Source organism: Sardina pilchardus, chromosome 8 (genome assembly GCF_963854185.1).
Source record: "Sardina pilchardus chromosome 8, fSarPil1.1, whole genome shotgun sequence".
NCBI lineage: Eukaryota > Metazoa > Chordata > Actinopteri > Clupeiformes > Clupeidae > Sardina > Sardina pilchardus.
Window position 1 is genome coordinate 32,948,034 of NC_085001.1, and position 24,145 is coordinate 32,972,178.

Consider the following 24,145-nt stretch of genomic DNA (forward strand, 5'->3'; position numbering starts at 1 on the left):
CCAAAGTGAAACTGAAAGTGCAAGAGTGAGGATATTACTGTGTCACACAATATAGTTATCCCTCTTACCTGCTTAGAAATGCACGTTTGATTTTGTCTCACCATACTTGGTCATGTGACTACTCGTGTAACTGTATTTTACTAGGGAAAACATGGAGGTGTTTGGTCACTTCTAACTTCATCTCTGTTTGGATCCTAATGAATGCATTGGGCTAGCTAAGTGCTATCAAAGTTGTGCCGCACGCCAGAGCCAGTGAGTGCACGCATTGAAACGTGAGAGGTATGTATCAACTCGTCTTAATTAGGGGAATAGCGTAGTTTAATATGAAAAAACGGTGAAATGTTCCTTTAAGACAGTTCCTAATACCTATGGACAATTTATTCCCTACACTGGACTATTTGAACTTTCTGACACTAAAAATGACCTTACTGTACTGTAACTGACCCTATCTGTCTGAGGTTTCTTCCTATATGTATCCCCAATTCTCGGGAGTTTTTTCTTGCCCCTGTCACACATGGGCTCTCTCTGAATATTTAACACTATGTAAAGCGCCATGAGACATGTGTAATGTTTTGGCGCTCTATAAGTGAAATTAACAAATTGTTAACAATTGAAATTGAAAATGATTGTGGTAACCTACCACCCTGCCCACCACTCAAGCTGTAAACAAATGGTGATGTGACATTGTGACGGAGCCTAGGTGAAAAAACTCAGTAGCAAAATATACAGAATAGCTCTGTCCAGAATGTGGTGCTGTTATATTTAACCCTCTAACCGCCCAAGGCGCCGTACGGCGACAAGCAACGTCACTGATTAAAACAGACGGTAGATCCGAGTAGGGTGACAAATCTCCTTTGTACTCTTCAGTCTTCACCACTAGTTGGAAGACATCCAGAGCTTCGATTCAAGCCCAAACTTGAGTAACAAAGTTTTCAGGAAGTGCCTGTATTACTTGCGAGAAACACAAGAAGAAGACGCATTTCCTGTTTATAACGCGGAAGTAAAATGCGCGATCGCGATGCACATATTGAAGCAGAAAAACGACAGAAAAACGGCAAATGTTAAAAAACAAACTCATGTGTTATGAAGTCTTGGGTCTGCCATTCACCTACTCTGATTCTGAAGGAGAATATCTGCCTTTTGGAGATTATGATCGGTCGTCCATTTGCAGTGACAGTGAAGATGCGTCTGTGAATGGAGGTGCGTCTTTGCGTGTGTACGTCAGTGTCTGCCTGCAGCAATATTGGCCAGAGGGTTCAAATAAGCATGGTGTGCTCTATGCCAGTGATAATCACGATGATACTATGATAGTGTCTGTAATTGACATGGTACAGACAGCAGGGCTAGTAAAAATAGGGCTCTGGAGAACTACAAAGTCACCCGCAATAGGAACTGATTTGACCAGGCTACTTTATTGTATAGTAACATAGGGATTGTGGTAATACTAATAGTTTACTATTGTTGGTTTACATGTGACTTTGGTGCTGTTCGTTTGTTATGTAGGAGCAATTAAAGAAATCAAAGTAAAACTGCTCAAATGTGTTCAACAACCAGTATTTACTAAAAGGTGCATAATTTGACGTTATTGCCATCCTGTGACGTCATAATATGCAAATTAGATGAGTAAATTGACCCCCTTCATAAACTTTAGTTCATACTCAATGATTTTCACATTTACAGTAGGACTTTATCTCTGACCACTTTCAAGCCATGGCCTTTTGAATTTTTGATGCAAAAATAAAAAAAACCTGGGCGGTTAGAGGGTTAACTCATTAGAAACACTTTGTGGTATACTGTACCAGTTTGGGGCTGCAGTTCTATCAGGTGAGTCCACATGTCTCTTGCAGCCTGGGAATAGTATCCAATCTCTGCATTAGGATGAAGTCCAAACACTTCAGGGGTGTTTGCCAAAGGTAGAGTTTCAATCTCACCTAACCCAACCCCCCAAAAAGTACATATTATAATGTTACTAATTCATTTTAAATATCTAGCATAAAACATACACTATGAACATGCAGAACACACCAATACTATTCAACATACCCACATAGTTATCCTTTGGTCCATCTTGAGGTATCTTATAGTCCACATTCTTATTGTGGAAAAAGTGGAAGGGCTGAAATTTGTCGAAGATGAAATCTCCAAGATATTCATCCATGTACACTTTAAGAATCCTGCGATCAAAGCTGTCGATAGCCCTTCCTCCATACATTACCTAAGACAGCAGCATATACATCAAACTTTCAAAAGTTACTGTTCAAATATGAATGTACCTTTTCTGAATCTTAATAGACTGAGGACAATGCTAACATAAACTGACCTCTCCTATAAGATATTTAAGACTGCCCCATGGAATCTTGATGTCTCCTTGAATGTGGGCTTTTGTCAAGTATGTATTAAGGATCTCCGTGCACACCTAAGAGAAAAGAATAGGAATGCGGTCATGAATTACAACACTGCAACACGGTTGCTCTGACATGTGTGATAAAAACAGAATTCCCTCACCAGGAAGTCAGACTCATTGAAGTCATAAGACACATTCCAGCCAATCTTTCCATACTTGCGCCGTTCCTGCACAACAGCATGGAAAAAGGCCAGCACATACACCAAGCTACGGAACGCTGGATGTTCACAAGTTTGCAAAGTGTCATGAGGGATCTTAAAGTAGGTGGCACGCATGTTCAGCTTCAGACCATTGGGTGGCTCGGTCACAACCTTTGAAAATGAAAATACAACCATGTGTTAAATAAAACAACTACATAGATATGACACTGGATTCCTGCTAAACTATGGCTCAAACATCAATTTCTAACAATTTAACTGCCTCTTGCTACTTCCACATAAGTTGACTTGAACAGTATGTACTGTATGCAGCTGTTACACTGGTGTAAGTGCTATCAAAGCTCTCCCCCTCCTGCTCCACCTTCTTCACCTCTTTTAATCACCCCTCCATTGTAAAACTTACTTCACCTCACTTCTCATCTAACACTCCACGCTCCCTCCAACCCCAACCCTAAACTGAGGACTGCCCCAGGGGTCAGCACTCTGATTCACATTCCTCTGCTTGTCTTCATGTATTTTTCTCTCTCAGTATATGCCAGAAAAAGGAGCAGACATCAAGCCGAGTGGACAGGGGAGACCCTCTAGCCTGGAAAAATCCAAAGTCTTTCACAAAGTGAATAGAGTCTGGGACTCTCAATTGGGAAATGTTTGCAACACCTGCATTGCGATGGGCACTAACTTTGAAATTATTGGTCCAGGCTTATCAATCAAATTGATTAGAGATAGCTAACGTTAATTTCTACTTTGCTTAAACTTTACAAATTGACAATACACAGCATCAACATTCAGGAAACAATGCATGTGGGTCTACCTATGCTGTAAATACATTTCTGAAAATGTCCAATGAGGTTTGCAGGTATTGTTTATTACATTAAGTTTCGATTATATTTTCCCTTCTTGTCGCTGATTGGCCTGCTATTTTTCTTGTCTGAGGGAAACTTTTGTGAACTATGGTGTTCCAGACTAGATCTCCCTGAAAGAAGATCTAGGTTAGTGGGGCCAGGCTAGCGTCCCTCTCTGTCTTAAAAAAAAACTTTTCCATGGATGCCTCCTCTCCAAGCCCTTTGTACAACCTGACACTCCTGATGCACACTAGCCATGCTCTTCCCTCACCTACCTTCTCCACATCCCCCCTTCCCTCCTCTACCACATTCTCCTCTTACTACACTGACTACATTGCAAAAACTGCTTACAGTATTCTAACAAAATCTAATCAAATTTTATATTGAGATCAAAAACCTGAGTTGGTATTGTTTTCAGTATAAAGAGACTTACCTAGTGGTTTCTTGTGAAATCATTTGACTAAATTTGTAAAATGGTTGACATATTTTAAAACATCTCTTCCTGAAAACAAGCAAATTTGTCTGCCAGTGCGTTTCACATTTGTTTTGATAAGACTCCTTAAAATAAGTCAAAGGGCTCTATTCTCAGGATCAAATGGGCATTGTAGCAAGTTAATTGTGCAAGTTAATTTGGGGGCGGTCCTAGCGCAAAAAGCTATAATGACTGCATGAAAAGTGAACATTGCGCTCGGCGCAAAGTCAAAAGGGGTTGTCTTAATTTAGTTAATTAGTCGTGGGTGTCTTTTGGGCGTAGCATGCAATAAACCAATTAGATTTCACTCTCATTCCCTTTAAAAGCCTGGCGCATAGTTCAATGGCCTGGCTGTTGGTATTATCATGGTGGATTTACCTGGGTGTCCAGAAGAAACCGATTTGCTTGTGCGTGAGGCATGGGCTGCGCATAATGGAGGCTTGGGAAAGCTAAGCCTTCCCAAATTTTATGCTGGAAAATTGTGAAAATAATGTACATGATGTGTGAATATCATTTTCTATCACGGATAGTTCCGGTCCTTGATGATGATTGGCTGAATCGCGTTCGATGCTGTTATAAAATCCAACACAAACCTACACCTTGACCGCATTTTGTTAATGCACTACCACAACTTGCACTAAAGTTAAAGTGGTTGCGTCTCGATGTTGCATGGCAACCATTCATATGGAGGAAATATTTCTTGGCGGAAGAATGACCATCTATGAATACATCGTTACATTTGTCGTTGCTGTGCCTTTGTTTCATGAAATCAAATCGACGTATAGTTACCATTTTAGAAAAGCAAGATAAGGGGGGGTTTTAGGCACTAGCCTAGGGTCTCTCGGGGCTTATGACATAAATAGATGATTTCAGAATGAACGCAGCAGCCGCAGCAGTAGCCAGAAGCCAGTTCTCACTATTGATCATTATCATTATTGAATTTCCCTTGTGTGTGTGTGTATTCACCCCGAATCGGCATGCCATACCATACCCTCCCAATATGCACAGCATCCCATTAGCTGCCTGCCATCAGGCTATAAGTCAGTCAACACGTTTTCAAAATTAACTTAATGCAGCGCTATATCCACGCACACACATTTAGTTTGAACAGGAGAGATTACGCACGCAGGCGCGCAACTAGGCTACTTGTTGTCTTCTTTTACTCGGCTATCAGCACAAAATGTGAAGTTAATTCACTAACTCAATAGCCTGCTCATCATGGATATCGCAAGTTCTTTTAAACAAACAAAACAGAAAGGATGGATGATGGAGGCAGCTAGAGGAGTTATTCCAGATGAGCAATAAGAAGGTAAACAATTGTCAGAACGCTACAGATGTTTAATGCCAGACGTTAAAGGTACGCTAGAACAAAACTAAAGGTAACTTAGCCATAGGGCTGTGTAATGTTGTCTAAATGAGCAGGTCACTGTTAGACGTTGTTGTTGTATTATTGCATGTGGATGTTGTTATGAAGGGTACTTTTTGCTGACCAATACAGGAACCTAAAACCGAGAAACGGACAAATATTATTTAATTATATTCAGGCTGCGCGCTCCTGCTCATGAAAGAAGTAGGGTGTGTGCACGCACTGTGCACTCTTCCATATCCCCAAGCCTCATGCACTCATAAAATAGCCTTTCAGCTATGCGCGAATGATTCCCGACTAGGTTTTTCCTGGTCAGTGGCGCACTTACTTTCTGCATCCATATATTAGCGACTGGCGAACTTTGCGCCGGACCACACCTCTTCTCTTAACTGACACACCCGTTAGGGTGCAATATCATCTCCTATCTAGAGAACGTACATTTGCGCTGGAAAAATGAAGGATGCACTTGCAGAGAATAGTAAAATAGGTTGCGCAAGTCGCGAAAGCTCACTGCGCGGGCTGCAAAATCGGGCCCAAAGTCTTCTTAAATTAAGTCAAAATGATCTTTCGAAAGAGCGCTTGGTAAGTCTTTTCATACTAAAAGCAATGCCAAATAGATGGATCTTAATAGATTGAATATAAGATTAATAACACTTGGTTAGATTTCATTTTTTGCAGTGCACTTATAATGCAGGCAATCCTATCCTATACACCGCTAAAAAGAAATTAAAAAGGGTTAGTGCTCTATTTAGACCACTACTGGCTTAGATGAGTTGTGGTAGGCAGAAATTACATTAGCAAAAATATAATCAGCAACATGATTTTTCTACCTTAAGGGACTTTTGCAAAATGCCAATGGGGAAGTTCTTAATTGGGTCAGTGGTAAGCCAGAGACGAAAATCAGGATGGGGTTTACTGATCCTCTCCAGAGATTTCTCCAGATCCTTGAGCCACTTCACCAGCAAGTGGCAGTTTTGAAGCATAAGCCACTGGCCACGTGATACAGCTGTCTCAAGCAACTGCAGTGCAACCTAAAGGACAGACATATATGAGCAACACTAACAAAGCAGTTTTTGTTTCATTTTCATTTTGCAATCAAATGTTACTGTGATTTCCAGACTGTTAACCACAGCTTATACACTGACTTTGCAAAATATCATCAGCTATATGATTAAAGGGGTATTCTACCATTTGGGGAGTTACACTAATTTTCCACCTCCCTTGAGCTAAAACTGGTATCGCCAGACAGAAAAAGTGGCGCAAGAATTGAATTGGAATTTTGGAGTCATTCTCAATTCAATTCTGAATTTTACAAAAAGCCTGATTTGTACTCCAGTTAAATGGACCCAGTGTGAATGCGCCCTAAGAGTGTTGACACATTTCAAGGGTCTTGATAAGCTACCGCCAAGTGTTTATTAGGAACCATATGATACAAATATCAATATACATAATTACAGTCCACCAAACATTCCATTGCACAATTAGTAGATGTGATTGAAAGAGTAAATTTGCTATACAATACCTTCTCTTGGCCTTGTCCCATGGCAAGGAACTTTAGCTTACTGCCCCCAAAACCTGATCGCTCAGCCAGCTTCATCAGATCACTGGCCGGTTCAGATCCCGGGCTGAGAATAAACACTATGGGCGAGTTGGGTGAGCTCTGTTCATATATGGCTTCAAAACTGATTACAGGAGGTTGTACATACCTGGTTGTAAACACAGACAGGAAGATTTATGGTGTGAATATTTGTGACAATGTACACATGCATTAACTTGCCCTTACTTATGAAACATGCGTACAACATAAAACAGGCGTAGGACAATTCTTATTTTTTAAAGGACAAATGGCAGTCATATGATATGATGTGCTCTTCTGCAAAAATTAAGTCTGTTGCATTTAAATTGTTTTCTGGCTTTCTTGATGACACATTTCTTGCTGTCAAAATGAACAAGGTTCAGCTGAACTTGCAGCGTCACTGTGGCTATCTCAAGGTCCCAAATGTTCCTCTAATGGATGTACAGTGCACCTCCATGTTGTTAATTTTGGGAGGCGAGGCCTTGAAAACAAGCATATTTAGGGGCGTGATATTTAAGCCCCACCTTAAGATGATTTCTACTCAGACGTACGCTGGTTTCTGCACTCGGTTGATAAATGAGGGCCAATGTGTATTATCTGTTTAATTGCTTGAGTATTTTCACTGTCCTTACTTTTCTCCCATAGTAACAGTGACATAGTCACTAACTGCACGGTAGACACGGTCTAAACGAAAGCATCGCAGAAGAAGCAGCTTCTGGAAGGGTGCCAAGGTGTTGTTGTAACTCATTGGATAGGGAGCCTGCTCCAGGTTATCCAAATCACACCACTGTGGTAAAAGAGAAGCAAAAAGTTTAGGTGATTCCATACACATACAGGCACACAAACACAGAAGATGATTCATGATTCATACCCCTGGCAAATATTGATTTAATGTTGGTTTTTTTTTCTTGACCAATATGGTTGTTCTGACTGGAAATGACACTGCAGCATGCCAAAAGGTTTAAGACAATGTGGTGGAAACATGGAATCAGAAAAAAGAAGGGTTTTCATTAGGGCTGGGCACGTTAACGCGTTAATATCACGTTAACTCATCAATCATTTAATGCCGACAATTATTGGTAACACTTTACTTGACGGGTTCATTCATAACACATTCATAACAGCTGTTATGAACTGCACATGAAGCATTCATGACTGATTCATGAAATATAACTCAACATTCATACCAACACTTTCATGAATGTGGAAGACAAAACGACGAAAACTTGTCAAAATAAAAGTCCAGCAATCTACTATTCCATATACAGGGTATATGAATCCTCTCGAGCGTTTGTAAACATCTCATGAATATTTTATGAAGTCTACTTCAAATGTCACTTTACTATACGAGTTGTGAAGTATTCATCATACTGGGAAGTGACTGTCATTGGTGTAGACAATTAATGCATTCTTCAGAGGTTACTATCATAAAATAAACAAACAGACAAACAGAAAACTAAATTATCCTGGACACTGCACTTCCCCATTGACTAAGATGTGACATGATCAGGTTGGCTAAAACAAAAAAGACAGCAATGCTGCTTTGCGATTGTTGGACTTTTATTTGGACAAGTTTTTGACATGTTGTTCATGAAAGGGTTGGTATGAATGTTGAGTCATGTTTCATGAAACAGTCATGAATGCTTCATGTGCAGTACATGACAACTGTTATGAATGTGCTATGAACGAACCCGTCAAGTAAAGTGTTACCCAATTATTTTATCGCGCATTAACGCAGTTTTTATTATTTATTTTATACTGTAAAAGTCTGTTGCTCACAGGCTGGTCACAGGCGTCTCATCACGCATTGAAATGCCATAGCCTACATTCACGAAATCAGGAGATGTGCAACAGAAGTGAGAGCAGGTACTGGCTGCAGCAGTGCAAGTGCAAGTCACATGTTCACGGTGCACGTTGTCAAGGCACGTCTAATGTTTATGTTTTGCGCTGGATTTGCGGCTACTGTGTTCAATTGGCATTGATAAGTTAAACAGTCGCTTTTTCCTACATGGTAACGTTGTTGTATGGAAAGAAAACATTAGCCTTGAGTATTTTAATATTTGTCTTCCTATGTAGCCCAAGCTGTAAATGGACTGAAGTTCGCTCTAAATATCTAATTTGAGCGATTATGCTAACCGTTAGCATTTCTATGGGATTTCTCATAGACATTAGCCATAAGCTAATGCATTAGTCTCTATTCTGTAACTTGGAATGATAGCCTACGTGACTGCACTTTTAAAAAACATTTTTTTAAAGGATATCGACTAATTATCGTTATAGTCAAAATCACAAAAAATATCAAGATATTATGTTTTGCCCATATCACCCACCCCCATAGGCCTAAATAAAAAAATAATTTTAACATTATACCAGGCTAGGCTTATAACAACAAGTACTATGGAAATATCTACAGGCACCAAAAAAGTGTGTACAATAAGCTTTAAATTTGTATTTCTTTTGATTACATTGTGTAAGTTGAGATTTAAACTAAATCAATTATTTAACTGCTACTGTATAAACAAAATGCTGATGTTAAATGTTTGCAGAAAAAATGCTATGGCACTTGCGTTCATATGGCAGCACATTTAAAATAAATGTGTGCCATATATTACTTTTGAATTCATTATTGAGTTTTGCGTATAATAATGCGATTAATCATGAATAATCAGGGAAATCATGCGATTAATCGCGATTAAAATGTTTAATCTTTGCCCAGCCCTAGTTTTCATCTTTAATAACATTCTTATGAAAAATGGCATGTGAATGTGTCCACATCAAAATGATCTTTCGAGAGACTGTAAGGCCCTGTGTCCTAGCCTGATAAACCAGCCTAAATGGATTGGATGTCTAATTTAGTCTGGCCTCGATCAATGGATACAACGGAACATTGTTGATGAGCACAACCCGTTGTCTTTCAAACCGTGTCTGTGCCTATAGGCCAACGCTCCCTCAAAACCCCGCCCCAGAGCCCTCTGCCCCGCCCGCGTTGATTCAAAACACATCTCTGCGTTGTGATTGGTTTAGTTGCCATCTGCCAGATTCAGGGCAGTGTTTTCAAAATGTTCAATGGTCCGAGGCCAGACCCAAATGCAGGCAAAACATTTTGCCTTCCAGCAGTTGGCGCTGGTTTTCCAGGCTACCTGTGTCCACCAATCGCACCATTAGCAGCTATTTTCTACACCAATCCAATGAGGTTCAGCGTTCACAGCGCTCAGTGCCCTAGGCGGAAAAAAGCCCTCAGAGCGCTGATATCTGTTCAACTTTTAGAACAGCGCTAGGCTCGTCAATGTCACCTAATAAAAGAGAAGCGCATGACGAACAACTAGAGTGTGTAATAGGAATAAACTTTGCATTGTCATGATCATACGTTTTCCGCCAGGTTTTGAGTCATGAAAATAGAGCCTTTTGAATTTTTTTTATCATGGGAGATGAATTAATAGGCATTGAATAAACAAAGTTGGGCTAACCACAACCACTCAAGCAACCAGTAAAGCTTCTGTCTGGACATATTGCATTAATGTATTTTGGCAACATTTTAAACTGCTATTACAAAATTCCCTGATATTCCATAACTGAAATAGATTATCAAATGTCCATGATATTCCAGAAATTCTATGGCCCATGGGAACCCTGAATTAATAACACTAGTATATTTTATTAGATAAGCAGTTTTTGCAGTGCGTTACTCACAGCTTTCCACTCTGAGGGATTTTTCTCTATGTCATCCATTAAGCTGCCAAATGTAGCAGGGAAAAGCTCAGCCAGTCTCACAATATCTTCCCAGCCTTGATCAGGCAACCAAGCACAGGGCTTCTTCCGTTTGCTCTTCTCTAGTGAGAGGTTGCCTGAACATGGGCAAACAACATTTTATTTTCATATCAACAATTGAAACAATCAATAACAAGACAGCCTTAATGCATCCTCTGATATAACATTGTTAAGGTGCACTGACCTTTAAGGAAGAACTCTAATTCTTCTTGAGGAGCTCTGCCCTCTGCTTGTTCGATCTTAATGGTTAAGTTGAAGGAGAAGAGTAACTTGTGTCTTTCAAACAGACCTGAAAGGACAGGCGAGTTAAAAATGTTTTTTTATTGTTTTTTTTTTTAAGTCTGGGAAAATGTGAGATATCAAGGAGGAGAGGGGTTATATGCTTTAAAATCTGCTTTAGAATTTTTTTTTTTGGGGGGGGGGGGGAGTAATTTGTTTGGGTTCAACAGGAAATGCAGCACAACAAAAGTGGAACAGTTTCCACCGCAGTAACCCTCAACCCCAACTAACCTGTACATCCATAATTGTAGACATTGTAAGTGAGAGTGTCCATTATGTTCTTCAACCTCTTGGGTAAGACTGAATCTGGCAATGACTTGCGAAGTGAAAAATCAAACACCTCCAAGAAAGAGGCAAGTGAGTACTGGTACATACTGTTAACCAAAGCCATCTCTGCCAACACAAAAAAAAGAATTGCACCACGTTTTGCTGCTGGACGGTACCCATCACGAAGCTTGTCAATATCAATAGATGTCTTCTCTGCTAACTTCAGCTTCTCAAAAACCTAAAATGGTTCGGAAACATACAATAAATATTTGAAACATACAAGAGATACCCCAGATTGACAATGACATCATTATTTGCTGAAAATTAGTTATTAATTAATCTGGTAGTTATGTAGGATGTAATGTAGGAACTGGATGTGCTTTCAATTTGCATACTCTGTCGCCTCAACGACCTGATAATGTTGTAAAATGTAAGATTACTGGGGATGCTTTACATAAAATGCATTTTAAAAAATTATAATTCAAAGATAATAATTTTGTAATGTGAATGAACATTAAAACAATGTTAAGAGTTAAAACAGCAGAGAAAAAATGAGAAGGTCAGGGAGTGAAAAGCTAGGGTGAAAAGGCTAGTAGGTGGATTGAAAGGCACTAATAGTGGGACAGGATTTGACAACATCAGGAAGGCTATTCCAAAGCTGGGGAGCATAGACAGTGAAACTGCTGTCAGAATGACAACCATCAGTACAGATCAGTACCTGTTTTTTTCCACACACACCATTGAGAATTGTGGCCAAATAGTTCAGCTTTCGTTTCATCAGACCAAATGATTTTACTTTTTATGGTATGAGAGTAGTGCTGTCAAAAATATTGCGTTATTAACGTGTTAACGCAAAACAAGTTTAACGGCGTTATTTTTTTTATTGTGAGATTAACGCTCTTCCTGACCAGTGAGAAGTTTTTCATAAACTGCTGTGGCCAGTACGTTAGAAAAACTACAGGAGTGGACCCGGCTGTAAACTAGAAGCAAAACAGTAAGCGCGCCCGACAATGCCATTATTTAGATGTCCAGCTGAAGACCTTAAAATGGGCTGCTAACAAACTAATAAATGGAAAGTTTAGTTTTAAAACATTGCCAGGGTCAGTTGATAAGAGCAAAGTTATCTGCATGTACTGTCGATGTGAACTTAGTTGCCATTGTAGCATGACTAGTTATTATTAGCCGCATTGAAAAGTTGCACGAAACTTAGAAGACTAAGGTAGAGCAGCCGTTGGGGAACAGGGGCGCCTGCAGGAATTAATGCTATAGTACGCACACCAATCAACCCCCCCCCCCGAAAATATTTTTTGATATTGTACAATATGTCAGTTTCTCGGTTTTAGGTTTGTGCATTGGTCAGCAAAAAAAGTACTCTACTTAAACAGTTGTAATGCTAGTTTAACGTTCCGACAAGCACACAATTTGTCTATTGTCTATCTTGTTATTGCCCATCTGGAATAACTCCTCTTTGCTGCCTCTCTGCCTCCATCTTCCATTCTTTCTCTTTTCGTTGTTTAAAAGAACTTGCGATATCCATGATGAGTATTGAGTTATTGATTTAGCTTTACATTGTGTGCGGATAACCATATATAGATAGCCGAGCAAAAGAAAACAACAAGTAGCCTAGTGGCGTGCCTGCATGCGTTATCTCTCCTGCTCAAACAAAATATGTGCGCGTGGATATAAAGTAGCTCTGCATTAAGTTAACGTGTTGACTAACTTCATATAGAAAATTGTAAATAGCCTGATGGCATGCCGCATGCAGCTAATGGGATACTGTGCATAGTTGGGAAGTTATGGTAGGCCAATTTGCTGTGAATACACGCACAAGTGTAATTTTCTCTCCTTGATGAGTAGTCTCATGGTACGCACAGTGCGTACGGACGTATCTTGGTGTGCCTCGTCTGGCCACTCTACCAAAAAGGCCTGTTTGGTGGACCACTGCACTGATGATATCACATTTTCTGTGGTAGGTTAGGCCGCAAAGCAGGAGAAAGTGTCCATGAAATGGGACAGCACTAGTCACATCACTATGATGATATCGGTCTACGAATCTAGCCTTAGAACCATGCAGCCCCTGAAATGGGACACAGCTAAAGAGATGTCTGCCTCTCCTAATGTCAAATGAATTCATTTAGGCACAGGGGGACTCCTATCAAGTTGTATAAGCATCTCAAGGACCATTGATAAAAGTAGAATGCACCAGAACTCAATTGCAACCATCATGACAAAAGGTCTGAATACTTATGTAAATGTAGAGTATTAGAGTATTGTCTTTAGATTGATGAACAAATTAATTTGATCCATTTTACGGTGAATCTGAAACATAACAAAATGTGGAAACCTTCAAAGGGTCTGAAAACTATCACACTGCACTGTACATTAAGATCAAATGTGCATGGGAACATATTATAAATGACCACTCCACATCTGTGTTATAAGTTGGTTCAGCAAATTCAGTCGATTTGACAACACTACACATGGCACAATACCACTAAGGGAAACAAAGAAACAAGCAACTTTGTGTGTGCACTTTTCCAGCAGGATAACTGAAGAACAGCATTTAAACTGATTTCTGTTTTTAACTTTTTTGACTAATTATGATTATGAGAATTTCTCATTTCTGTAGCACATGTCCATCTACTCACCTCACTGGCTTTGGATTTGGTCTCTTCCAAAGTGTGGACAAGCTCCACATTATCAAGCATATTTCCAGTGGAGGTAGCTAATTCTCTTAGCAGCGAATCCTCCAGATCCTTCAGAAGGCGTTTGTTCTCACTAGTTTCCTGAATCAACCGCTCACGTTGCTCCTCTAGCTCCTTCCGCTCAAAACCAACAATCACACTGAGTAATTGGTCTTCCAGACCTTTAAGTGTAACTGAGAGAGAACATCATCATTAGAAATCTGTTCAATCAATGATCAATGAATCCTTGAACACTGCATATCTAAGAAAATAACATATAAGAAAAGTGTTATCAATCTTACATCAAGATTAAACATTTCTCATGAAATTATTTAATAGAATTTAATACAAGTTTGACTTATTTTAAAGGGATATTCTGCCATTTTTGGAAATAAGCTCATTTTCCACCTCCCCTCGAGCAAAACAATCAATATTTACCTTTTTCTGTTCATCCAGCCATTCTGTGAGTCTGGCGATACAACTTTTAGCTTCAGCCTAGCATAGATCATTGAAACGGATTAGACCAGTAGCATCTCGCCTGCTAGCATTATGTTTAGAAGTGACTAAGATTTCCGGTAATCTTCCCATTTAAAATGTCTCTTCTCAAGTTAGAAAGTGCAATAAGACCAACTGAAAATGAAACATGGCGTTACACGGCGGAACTACACTCTCATCTGGCGTAATAATCAAGGCAACTTGCAAACGTGCCATGGGCGCAGTGATATCACACAGCATCTGAAAATAGCCCCCATAGACAACAAGCAGTAGTAGTGCCAGTAGTTTGCAAGTTGCCTTGATTATTACGCCAGATGAGAGTGAAGTTCCATGTCAAATCAGCCAAGAAAAACGCCAGGTTTCATTTTCAGTTGGTCTTATTGCACTTTCTAACTTGAGAAGAGACACGTTTTAAATGGGAGAATTACTGGAAATCTTAGTCACTTTTAAACATGATGCTAGCAGGTGAGATGCTACTGGTCTAATACGTTTCAATGATCTATGCTAGGCTGAAGCTAAAAGTTGTATCGCCAGACTCACAGAATGGCTGGATGAACGGGGAAAAGGTAAATATCAATTGTTTTGCTCTAGGGGAGGTGGAAAATGAGCTTATTTCCAAAAATGGCAGAATATCCCTTTAACAATAACAAACGAAGCTGAAGCCTGCACTAAGGTCCAATAACACTAGAGCTAATATTTTGTCAGCATCTGTATTGAGGCGTTTGCCATTTAAGACCTTAAAGGCCGTATAGCAAGGTTCATTTTCCAACAAATTTGCATTATTAGCTTGTTGGTACTACTCATCTAAACTGTTAATCATTGTATTTGATGTTGTTGGGTGTCACAAAACGGAATATAATACGCAAAAGTATACTATTTTACAGAGGTTTGCAATGATTCTTCTTTCCCCCCCTCAATGCACTCTATTACGTCACGTTGGGGACCACCGAACAAGCCCCCTTGAGATTGACATGAGAGAGGAGTAAAGAGAAACGGGCAAGACAGTGTTCAGCAGTAAAAAGTGCAGATTATGGATAAATAGATAAATACATAGATATACATATAGATATCCTAGATAGATATATATACGTAGATAAATCACGTCACATTTGCTGGTCCGGGGTGGCCTGACCAGCGATCAAAACGCAGTCCACCACCGCAGTTTACATGGAACAGCACTGCCTAGTCAACGGCTTGCAACAAGGGATTCACAGGTGGCAAGTAGACCAAAGCTAGCATGATGCTTTATATTTTTAGATCTTCTGACTAAGTTTACTGTACTTATTCAAACTAACGACATCACCACTGTCACTAGATATAGCCAACGTTGACTTTCACTCTGTGCTATTCACTGACTGTAAAAAAGTGTTGTGATATTATCTATGCACTGTCTGTAGACTAGCTTGACTTGCTAGCTCGATGAGTTAATGCAAAACTATATCAGCAACACAGGACATATGTCCACTGGTTCCGCTTGGACCATGCATTTAATACCGAGGTGAAGTTGGTTTGATATTGGATATTCGGATATTCGACAGATATTCAAAATAAGGAACGGTCTCTTTTTGTTCAATACCTCCTAAGCCAGTGGTTCTCAAACTGTGGTACGCGTACCACTGGTGGTACGCGGGCTTCCTCTAGTGGTACGCCGGGAGTTTCCGAGATTTAACGTGAGCGATCGCTAAACTGCTGCACAGTGGTGGCAAGCGAAGGGAGGAAATGAAGTTATTATTTTGCTGTCACTTCGTTGGTTTTATGGCCTAGTAGGATGCATTTGGTATCTATGGAGAGCTCTAGCTCTCCTCTTTCATCTGACATGCGTTCCATATCTCTCTGATAGCGATTTCACGAGTAAATCAAACGAGAATCAAACGAGTAATGGTAGCCAACGCTATGACATTAGCTTGTCACTTCGTCTGTTTTTATAACACAAAAGGATCGATGTCTTTGGTATCAATGGAAAGCTCTGTTTCTCCTCTTTCATTTGATATGCGTGTCATATCTGTGCGATGGATTCGCGTGTAATTCAAGCGAGAGTCCTGGATACGCGGGTGAACGCAGAGCAATATAGACTGTAAATAAGTTATACTTTGATTTAACTTTATTTTAATTTCATACTTGATCGTACAGACAAGTATCTAGTCTCGTTGGAAAGCCCCGGTTCTGCTCTTTCATGCAATATAGGTATCATCTCGTCTGTGACGAATAATCGCGAAGCAATGTAACAGAGAAGAATGGGTGTGTTTCTTGACGCACTTTGCGTCCGTCGGGCTCATATGACCTTCAGTGCAGTTTTAGTGCAGTAACATCACAGTTACATTGTCACTCGATGAGTATCAAGTGTGTATAAGTGCAGTTGTGGCTTTGAATAACAGTAAATAATAAAAAGGCTAAATGTTAGGAATAAAAATGGCCCTCTGTTTATTAGATACGCATTGTAGTGACATTTATTTAACATTTCTTAATGCTGCTAATAATGGTGGTACTTGGAGAGACAAATGTTTTCTGAGGTGGTACTCATTGGGAAAAGTTTGAGAACCACTGTCCTAAGCCATTTGACCTAGTGACTCCAAACCAATGTAAAATAGTTCTTCTATGTTGCAACAACCAGGCACACCTTTTTACACCAATTGTATGCAGAGTCTATTTATATGATTTTTATTTAGCAAAAGCCATTATTTCCTAAAAGAAATTGTCTCTTTTTTCCAATACCTCCCAAGCCATATGACCTAGTGACTCCAAACCAATGTATAATAGTACTCCTATATGGGGCTAGTCAAACACACCTTTTTTCATAGCCATTGTATGCACACTCTATTTTATATTAATATTTTAAGGAAAATGCATTATTTTCTATATGGGCAGCCGTGGCCTACTGGTTAGGGCTTCGAGCTTGTAACCGGAGGGTTGCCAGTCTGATCCCCGACCAGTCCACAGCTGAAGTGCCCTTGAGCAAGGCACCTAACCCCTCACTGCTCCCCGAGCGCCGCTGGTTGGGCAGGCAGCTTACTGCTCCGGGTTAATGTGTGATTCACCTCACTGTGTGTTCACTGTGTGCTGTGTGTGTTCAATAATTCGGTTAAATGCAGAGAAACGAATTTCCCTCACGGGATCAAAAAAGTATATATTCTATTCTCTTTTTTTCAATACCTCCCAAACCATAATGACCTAGTGACTCCAAACCGATGTATAATATTTCTCCTATATGGGGCTAGTCAGACACACCTTTTTTCATAGCCATTGTATGCACACTCTATTTTATATGAATATTTTAAGGAAATTATTTTCTATATGGAACAGTCTCTTTTTTTCAATAGCTCCCAAGCCATATGACCTATAGTGACTCCAAACCAAAGTATAATAGTTCTCCTATATGGGGCTAGTCTACGGAGCCCGGGAAGGGTCAGGTGTATGAATATTTTTGAGTGTACTTTTGCGTTCCCTCGCAATACTTTTTGCGTTCCCTCGCAATACTTTTGCGTTCCCTCGCAATACTTTTGCGTTCCCTCGCAATACTTTTTGCGTTCCCTCGCAATACTTTTGCATTCCCTCGCAATAACTTGTATGCATGCCCTTTAAGCCGCCGGTTCCGTTTGCGGAGTGGGAGGGGTAGAGAGGGAGCGAGGGTGTGTGTGTGTGAGATTGGAGTGGGAGAGAGAGAGGCATGTTACAGGGACCTGAGCGATGTGAATGTATATATTATAAATATCACAAAATAAATCCTCTGATCCAAACCACTGTGCAAGTTATTAACCTGCTGCTATTGTGAAGGAGAGGGAGTTAACCCGAGTCAATTCAAGTACCTCGGCCCTGGAGCAGCCAAATATAGCCTAAGTCTCCCCTGAAATCTCAAACTACGTTCTGAGACGTAAAGAAAAGATTGGGCATTGGGCTCCGTACAGTGGCTAGCCTAGGCTACGTCAGGTTAATGCGCTGTCAACTCTCATGCTGCGCCGAAACAAGCCGTTTTTCTTTAGCAGACGCTTCAGAGTTTTCATGCTTATAATCACATTGTGTTTTACAGACAAATCCGCCAGTATATTGCTGTATGTGAGCCCCAGGTTAAAGTAAAACTTAATAATGTCCAGATTATCCATGAGATGAGCTGCATTCCATGTAAACCTGTATGGTGGGCTAATGTATGGAGCCCAAGTTGACAGGAACACATACAAGTTATTGCAAGGGAAAACAAAAAGTATTGCGAGGGAACGCAAAAAGTATTGCGAGGGAACGCAAAAGTATTGCGAGGGAACGCAAAAAAAGTATTGCGAGGGAACGCAAAAGTGCACTCAAAAATATTCACACACCTGACCCTTCCTGGGCTCCATACATACAGCAATATACTGGCGGATTTGTCTGTATAGTTTGGGTTAGAGTTCCAAACTTTTTTTTCTCCTTTTCCTTCCCCAAAGAGAGGGGCCACTTTAGAAAAGTAGTATAACAAGGAGTTCTTAATACCTGTGTACAGATGATCTGTAAGTAGTAGGTACACATAAATACATAATGTATGGACAACATAGGTATGTGATTGATATTACATATTGTTACATAGGTTGTTACACCGTACTTCATTATATAGATACGCTAGAACAAGAACCCTGTAAAATAAAGTGTTATCAATATTCCTACCTGTATAATTTATGACCATGGCCTTTCCAAAGACAGCAGGGGAGTACTTGGGGTTGGCCAGTTTGGTGTTGAGGTAGAGCTTAAAGTTGGGATCATAGTCCACTTCTTTGTCACCAAGGATAATCACCTGACGACCCTCTGCTCCTTTCACATTTTTCTCCAGAACATTATCTATGACTGGGTCAATGTATTCATCAACATCTTGAAAGAGGAATGGGAAGCCATATTTAATGGCCATCTCAAGTTGTTTCAGAAAGTCTGGATCATTGAACGAGGATATCTAGATGAACAAGTGAAAAATTCAAAATAAGGAACAGTTTTGTTCAGTCTGTCAAAGATTGCAAGACAGTGACACCAACTTGTGTGTTGGAAGGCAATGTTGTAATGGATTTATTCAATTTGGTGTTAATAACAGGCTCTGGTGGAATGGGAAAAACTGCTGCCTTTGAAGATATCTAACAGGGGAGCGATGCAACAAGTGCTTAAACCCCCCCCCCCCCCCCCCCCCTTCTTCCTGCCTTCTAAGATATCTTAAAATTACCCCGATAATGTTTTTTTAAGGCAGCATCAATGAAACCATGAACACTGCATGTCTAAGAAAATAAATAAGTCTTATTATTCTAATAAAAGTTTCACTTATTTTAAGATGTCTCATCATGAAAACAACAAACAAACAATGCCTTACGCAAGAGCGCAAGGTCAGTCTCTTAACAATAAAAAACAGATCAAAAGTAAAACTTTAAAAAGCGGACTCTTCAAAAAACGGACTCAACTGATTTTGATATTTATTGTTTTCCGATTGCTGTGACCTGGAAATTATTTACTGACTTCCATTGCCAGCTGCTGCTTCTGTCACACTACCAGTCCGAATATAACTTTACCGCTATACACAATTTAACCTAAAGACTATGGTCTAACGTCCCCTCGGCCGACAGTCTAAGGTTTTTCTAATTTGAATAGTTTGCTCTGCTTGTGAAAGTTGTGGTCCACTTTTTGCTAAAATAGCCTATAGCCTATATTTCACATGTCTTTCGTCCGAGTGGTTGTAGTGTAGTGATGATGGCACAGATATAAAATGCGGCCTGAAAACCGTAAAAAAACTCCTGCAGCTGTGCAAGCATGCACAAAGAAACCAGTAGGTGAGGAAAAGCAGAAGGCACATAACACCGGCAGTGGACTTAAACTGCCACCTCGTGGCGTTAAGTTGTGATACATTTCAATGTGCGTGAATTAAGCGGACACTTCTAAGGGGTAGGCTACCCACTGTATTTCCATGCAATAACATGGTCTGATAGCCTACTACAGACTAATCATTAGGCTACTTCTATAATCATGGAGCAACGATTTGGGCGAACGCGATGTTCAAGAAAATAGGCACGAGAAGGGAGATGATTTTCTGACGATTCAACAACGAAACTGAGTTTCTTGTTCTTGTTCTCAGTTTCTCGTTTGCCAGACAATATTTTCTGTCGCTAAAATTGCCCAAAGTCGCTAAAGCTAGCAACAAAAAAGTCACTACATTGGCAACAATGAGCACTGAAAGACCAAGAAAGTGACTTTGAATTGACTTCCAGGTCACAGCAAACGGAAAAAAAAATATCAAAATATAAGAAATATATCAAAATCAGTTTTAGCCCTGAGTCATTTTTTGATTTTGGATTCTCAATTGAATATCAAATGAACGAAACATACACGGACCTAATATCAATACCAAATTGATTTTTGAAATCTTAATTTTAAAGGAATAGTTCGGAATTTTGGACATAGGACCTCATTTCCAACTTAGTCGGGGTGATATAGGTCGATGGAGACCATTTTCAGTGAATTTCTGCCCTTCCTCAAGTTGCAGCGTTCATTTGTTGCTAATCTGGTGCAGAGATAACTCAAGTCAATGGTTACATCCAGCCTGCCTCTGAAAACAGTCTTAATCCACTCCACAGAACATCCGAAACAAATAAATTATAACGTCAGACTATCGATGCACATGTCTGTGTTGATAGAACAATGTTAGAACCTTGCATCGCATTGCAATAGCCTAATTTGTTCCCTGTATGGCAGTAGCGGATTGATATTGAGAGACTAGTCCCTCAAAATGTAATAAATCATTGAGTTGCAAGGTTAGTTTTATTTCTAAAATTATTCTATCAACAACATCGACATGTACTGTACATCGATAGTCTGACGTTTTAATTTACTTGTCTCGGGTGTGCTGTGGAGTGAGTAAGACTGTTTTGGATGTTACCGTTGAAATGCATTAGCTCAGAACCAGTTTAGCAAATGGGGAACGCTGCAACTTAAGGAAGGGGTTAAATGCGATAAAAACCTATATCACCTCGGCAAAGTTGGAAATGAGGTCCTATGTCCAGAATTCCGAACTATTCATTTAAGATTAATAACATTAATAACAGCGACCAAATGTCCGTTGAGTTCATTAATGCCAAAAACACATGACACATTTTCAAAATACTATTTAAAAACTACTTATATGCATTGAGCATCAACAATATTGTCAGTGAATGTTGGATTAGCAGTAACAATAATAACAAAATAACTGTCAACATGTCAGAAAGATGTGCCTTAAGGTTGTTCTTCTCCTCTTTCTTCTTAATCCAGTTGAGGGCCTGCTGCTGAGGGTCGATACACATTGGGAAGCGACTTGCTCTTGTAGTTAGAATTCCATTCTGCACTGACAACTCATCAGGGGGTAGGCCCTCTGAGCCCCATCTTTAAAAAAGTAGATGTATATCATTTTCAGTCCCTCCAAGAATGCAAACATGGAATCCCACTGCAAAAATTCAACTATTTCCTATATTACTTGTGATGAATTATTTTTTTCTTATTTCATTTAAAAGCCTGGTCATGAATTTGGTATAAACAAAACAACATCATCCCATCAAGGTCTTCAAATGCCAAAGTCCTGAAACCACAGCTACTACAAGAAGTTACTCAGGGGTGCGTTTCTGGAAAGTGTAGTTGGCTAACGTCAGTCACAATCTTTGTAGTTAGAACCATAGTTCTTGGATTTGGTGTTTTTAGAAAGGGTAGTTTGAATTATCAATCGCAAAAAGGTTGGTGGTTTGAACTAAAGCAGGTGACTTGTTGTCCCGATGTTGTAGATTGATTCCCATGTTAAGTGGGATTGTCCTCTTGCTTCTGATTACATGCAGGTGAACTAGTGTGTATTCCAATGGTGTCTAAGTCTATATACTGTACTTTTAACCTGCATTAAAGTGTAGATATGTAGGCTATGTAAGCTACCAGTCGTTTCACAGTAGGTGAACTTCAGTAGACTACTAAAGTGTCAGCGCTTGCAACTCGTTTGAAGTTGACAACTTCATTTCAGTCTTTTAAATTCTAATGAATGAAGAGTTATTTTCCAAAATACTATCCACAATGTTGATGCATTTTCATAAATCACTTTTTAAATGTGGGTTTCCAAATAACTTCAGTGGAATTGTAATTGGGTTATTGTTATTTATCTATGCTTCTGTGTCATACAGTAGCCTACAGTACAGATGGTACGGGTTGAGAATGCTCCTTTCATTCCCGCACATCGGGACTCCCGAAGCATCGGGAAAACTGCAACCGCAAGGGGGCAACATAGACCGCCCGAGTTTTCGAATGTTTACAGCCTACCTCACAGCTCTCTCACTCGACGTAGCCTATAACTCAGTCAGTCCAGCAGAGATGCCAGAGCAACGTTTTGGTCAACGGAGAGGGAGAGAAATGCTCCGCATATCCGTCTCATTTAATCATTAAAATGAAAGTGATTGGCGAAATTAATCAAACGACGTTTCAATAAACCATTGTTGAAATGAATGAAAATGGTTTTAGAAACCTATAGGCCTATCAGAAGGACTATTTCCTTCAATTCAACCTGAAATAGGCTACTCGAAAGGCAACCTTAGATTAATTCATGAATTCATTACGGTTACAAGACCGCATTTCCGTGAATAGGCTATTATTGTCAACGTCAAGGCGAAGACGAAAGAGATGGACAAGATGGACATTTTGGCAACATTTACATGCTAGGAATACTTAGAAATGTGTAAGCTATTTTAAAACGGAGGCTTGTTCATTTTAACCGGCGACGTTTCAAGTACATTTCCCGAATAAAGCCTATTGAAGTTCACATCCAGCTGTGGCGCAAGTGGTTGATGCATAGGTATCGTATGCCAGCGACCGGGGTTCGAAACCTAGTCGAAGAACCTCTCCGGAACCCATCAAAAGAAAATGCATCGATTTATTAAAAGAAACGAAAGACTTCCTGTTTTGAGATTCTTTTTATGTTTGCGATGTCTGCTGAAAAGAAAAGTTAATATGTTAATTCGTGGTTCAGCGCGCACTCACACACATTTTTACATTGACATAGTGTCGGGCTCAAGTTTCGTGTCGTCCTCAGTGCCGCATATAGGCTATAATGTAGTGACCTGGTTAGACGAGTGTGGGGGAGGGGGAATGATCGCACAAGACAATAATGCTCTTCATGAAATGGATCTCACAGGCGGCTGTCTGTTTTTAAATGTAGCCTAGCCTACTACACCACTTGCGAAATCGGACGTGGCACATAGCCTAATTATTAGGCTACTGGATAGCAAATCCATAGACTTTGTTCATCCATATCCTTAAAATGAAAGTGATGACTGGCGAAATTAATCAAACGACGTTTCAATAAACCATTGTTGAAATGAATGAAAATGGTTTTAGAAACCTATAGGCCTATCAGAAGGAAATAGCCTTCAATTCAACCTGAAATAGGCTACTCGAAAGGCAACCTTAGATTAATTCATGAATTCATTAGGCTACGGTTACAAGACCGCATTTCCGTGAATAGGCTATTATTGTCAACGTCAAGGCGAAGACGAAAGAGATGGACAAGATGGACATTTTGGCAACATTTACATGCTAGGAATACTTAGAAATGTGTAGGCCTAAGCTATTTTAAAACGGAGGCTTGTTCATTTTAACCGGCAACGTTCAAGTAGGCTACGGCGACGTTCAAGTGGATATGCCGAATAAAGCCTTACGAAATTCACATCCAGTTGTGGCGCATGTGGTTGAAGCATAGGTATCGTACGCCAGCGACCGGGGTTCGAAACCTAGTTGAAGAACCTCTCTGGAACCCGTCAAAACAAAATGAATCGGTTTATTAAAAGAAATGAAAGATTTCCTGTTTTGAGATTCTTTTTATGTTTGCGATGTCTG

General features: G+C 39.9%; 1 protein-coding gene across 1 annotated transcript in view; it reads right to left on the reverse strand.

Annotated features, from left to right (window-relative positions):
- The window catches only part of dnah10 (dynein axonemal heavy chain 10), a 337,572-nt gene that overhangs the window by 20,430 nt on the left and 292,997 nt on the right, over positions 1 to 24,145 (reverse strand). Inside the window, exons 62-74 of the mRNA XM_062544195.1 lie at positions 21,517 to 21,664; positions 18,941 to 19,220; positions 13,781 to 14,010; positions 11,097 to 11,370; positions 10,771 to 10,875; positions 10,509 to 10,663; positions 7,451 to 7,605; positions 6,765 to 6,948; positions 6,073 to 6,273; positions 2,506 to 2,715; positions 2,321 to 2,416; positions 2,044 to 2,215; positions 1,800 to 1,931 (exon numbers count right to left, since the gene is read on the reverse strand). Coding sequence (XP_062400179.1) covers positions 1,800 to 1,931; positions 2,044 to 2,215; positions 2,321 to 2,416; positions 2,506 to 2,715; positions 6,073 to 6,273; positions 6,765 to 6,948; positions 7,451 to 7,605; positions 10,509 to 10,663; positions 10,771 to 10,875; positions 11,097 to 11,370; positions 13,781 to 14,010; positions 18,941 to 19,220; positions 21,517 to 21,664 — 2,342 coding nt within the window. The remainder of the gene's footprint in view (positions 1 to 1,799; positions 1,932 to 2,043; positions 2,216 to 2,320; positions 2,417 to 2,505; positions 2,716 to 6,072; positions 6,274 to 6,764; positions 6,949 to 7,450; positions 7,606 to 10,508; positions 10,664 to 10,770; positions 10,876 to 11,096; positions 11,371 to 13,780; positions 14,011 to 18,940; positions 19,221 to 21,516; positions 21,665 to 24,145) is intronic.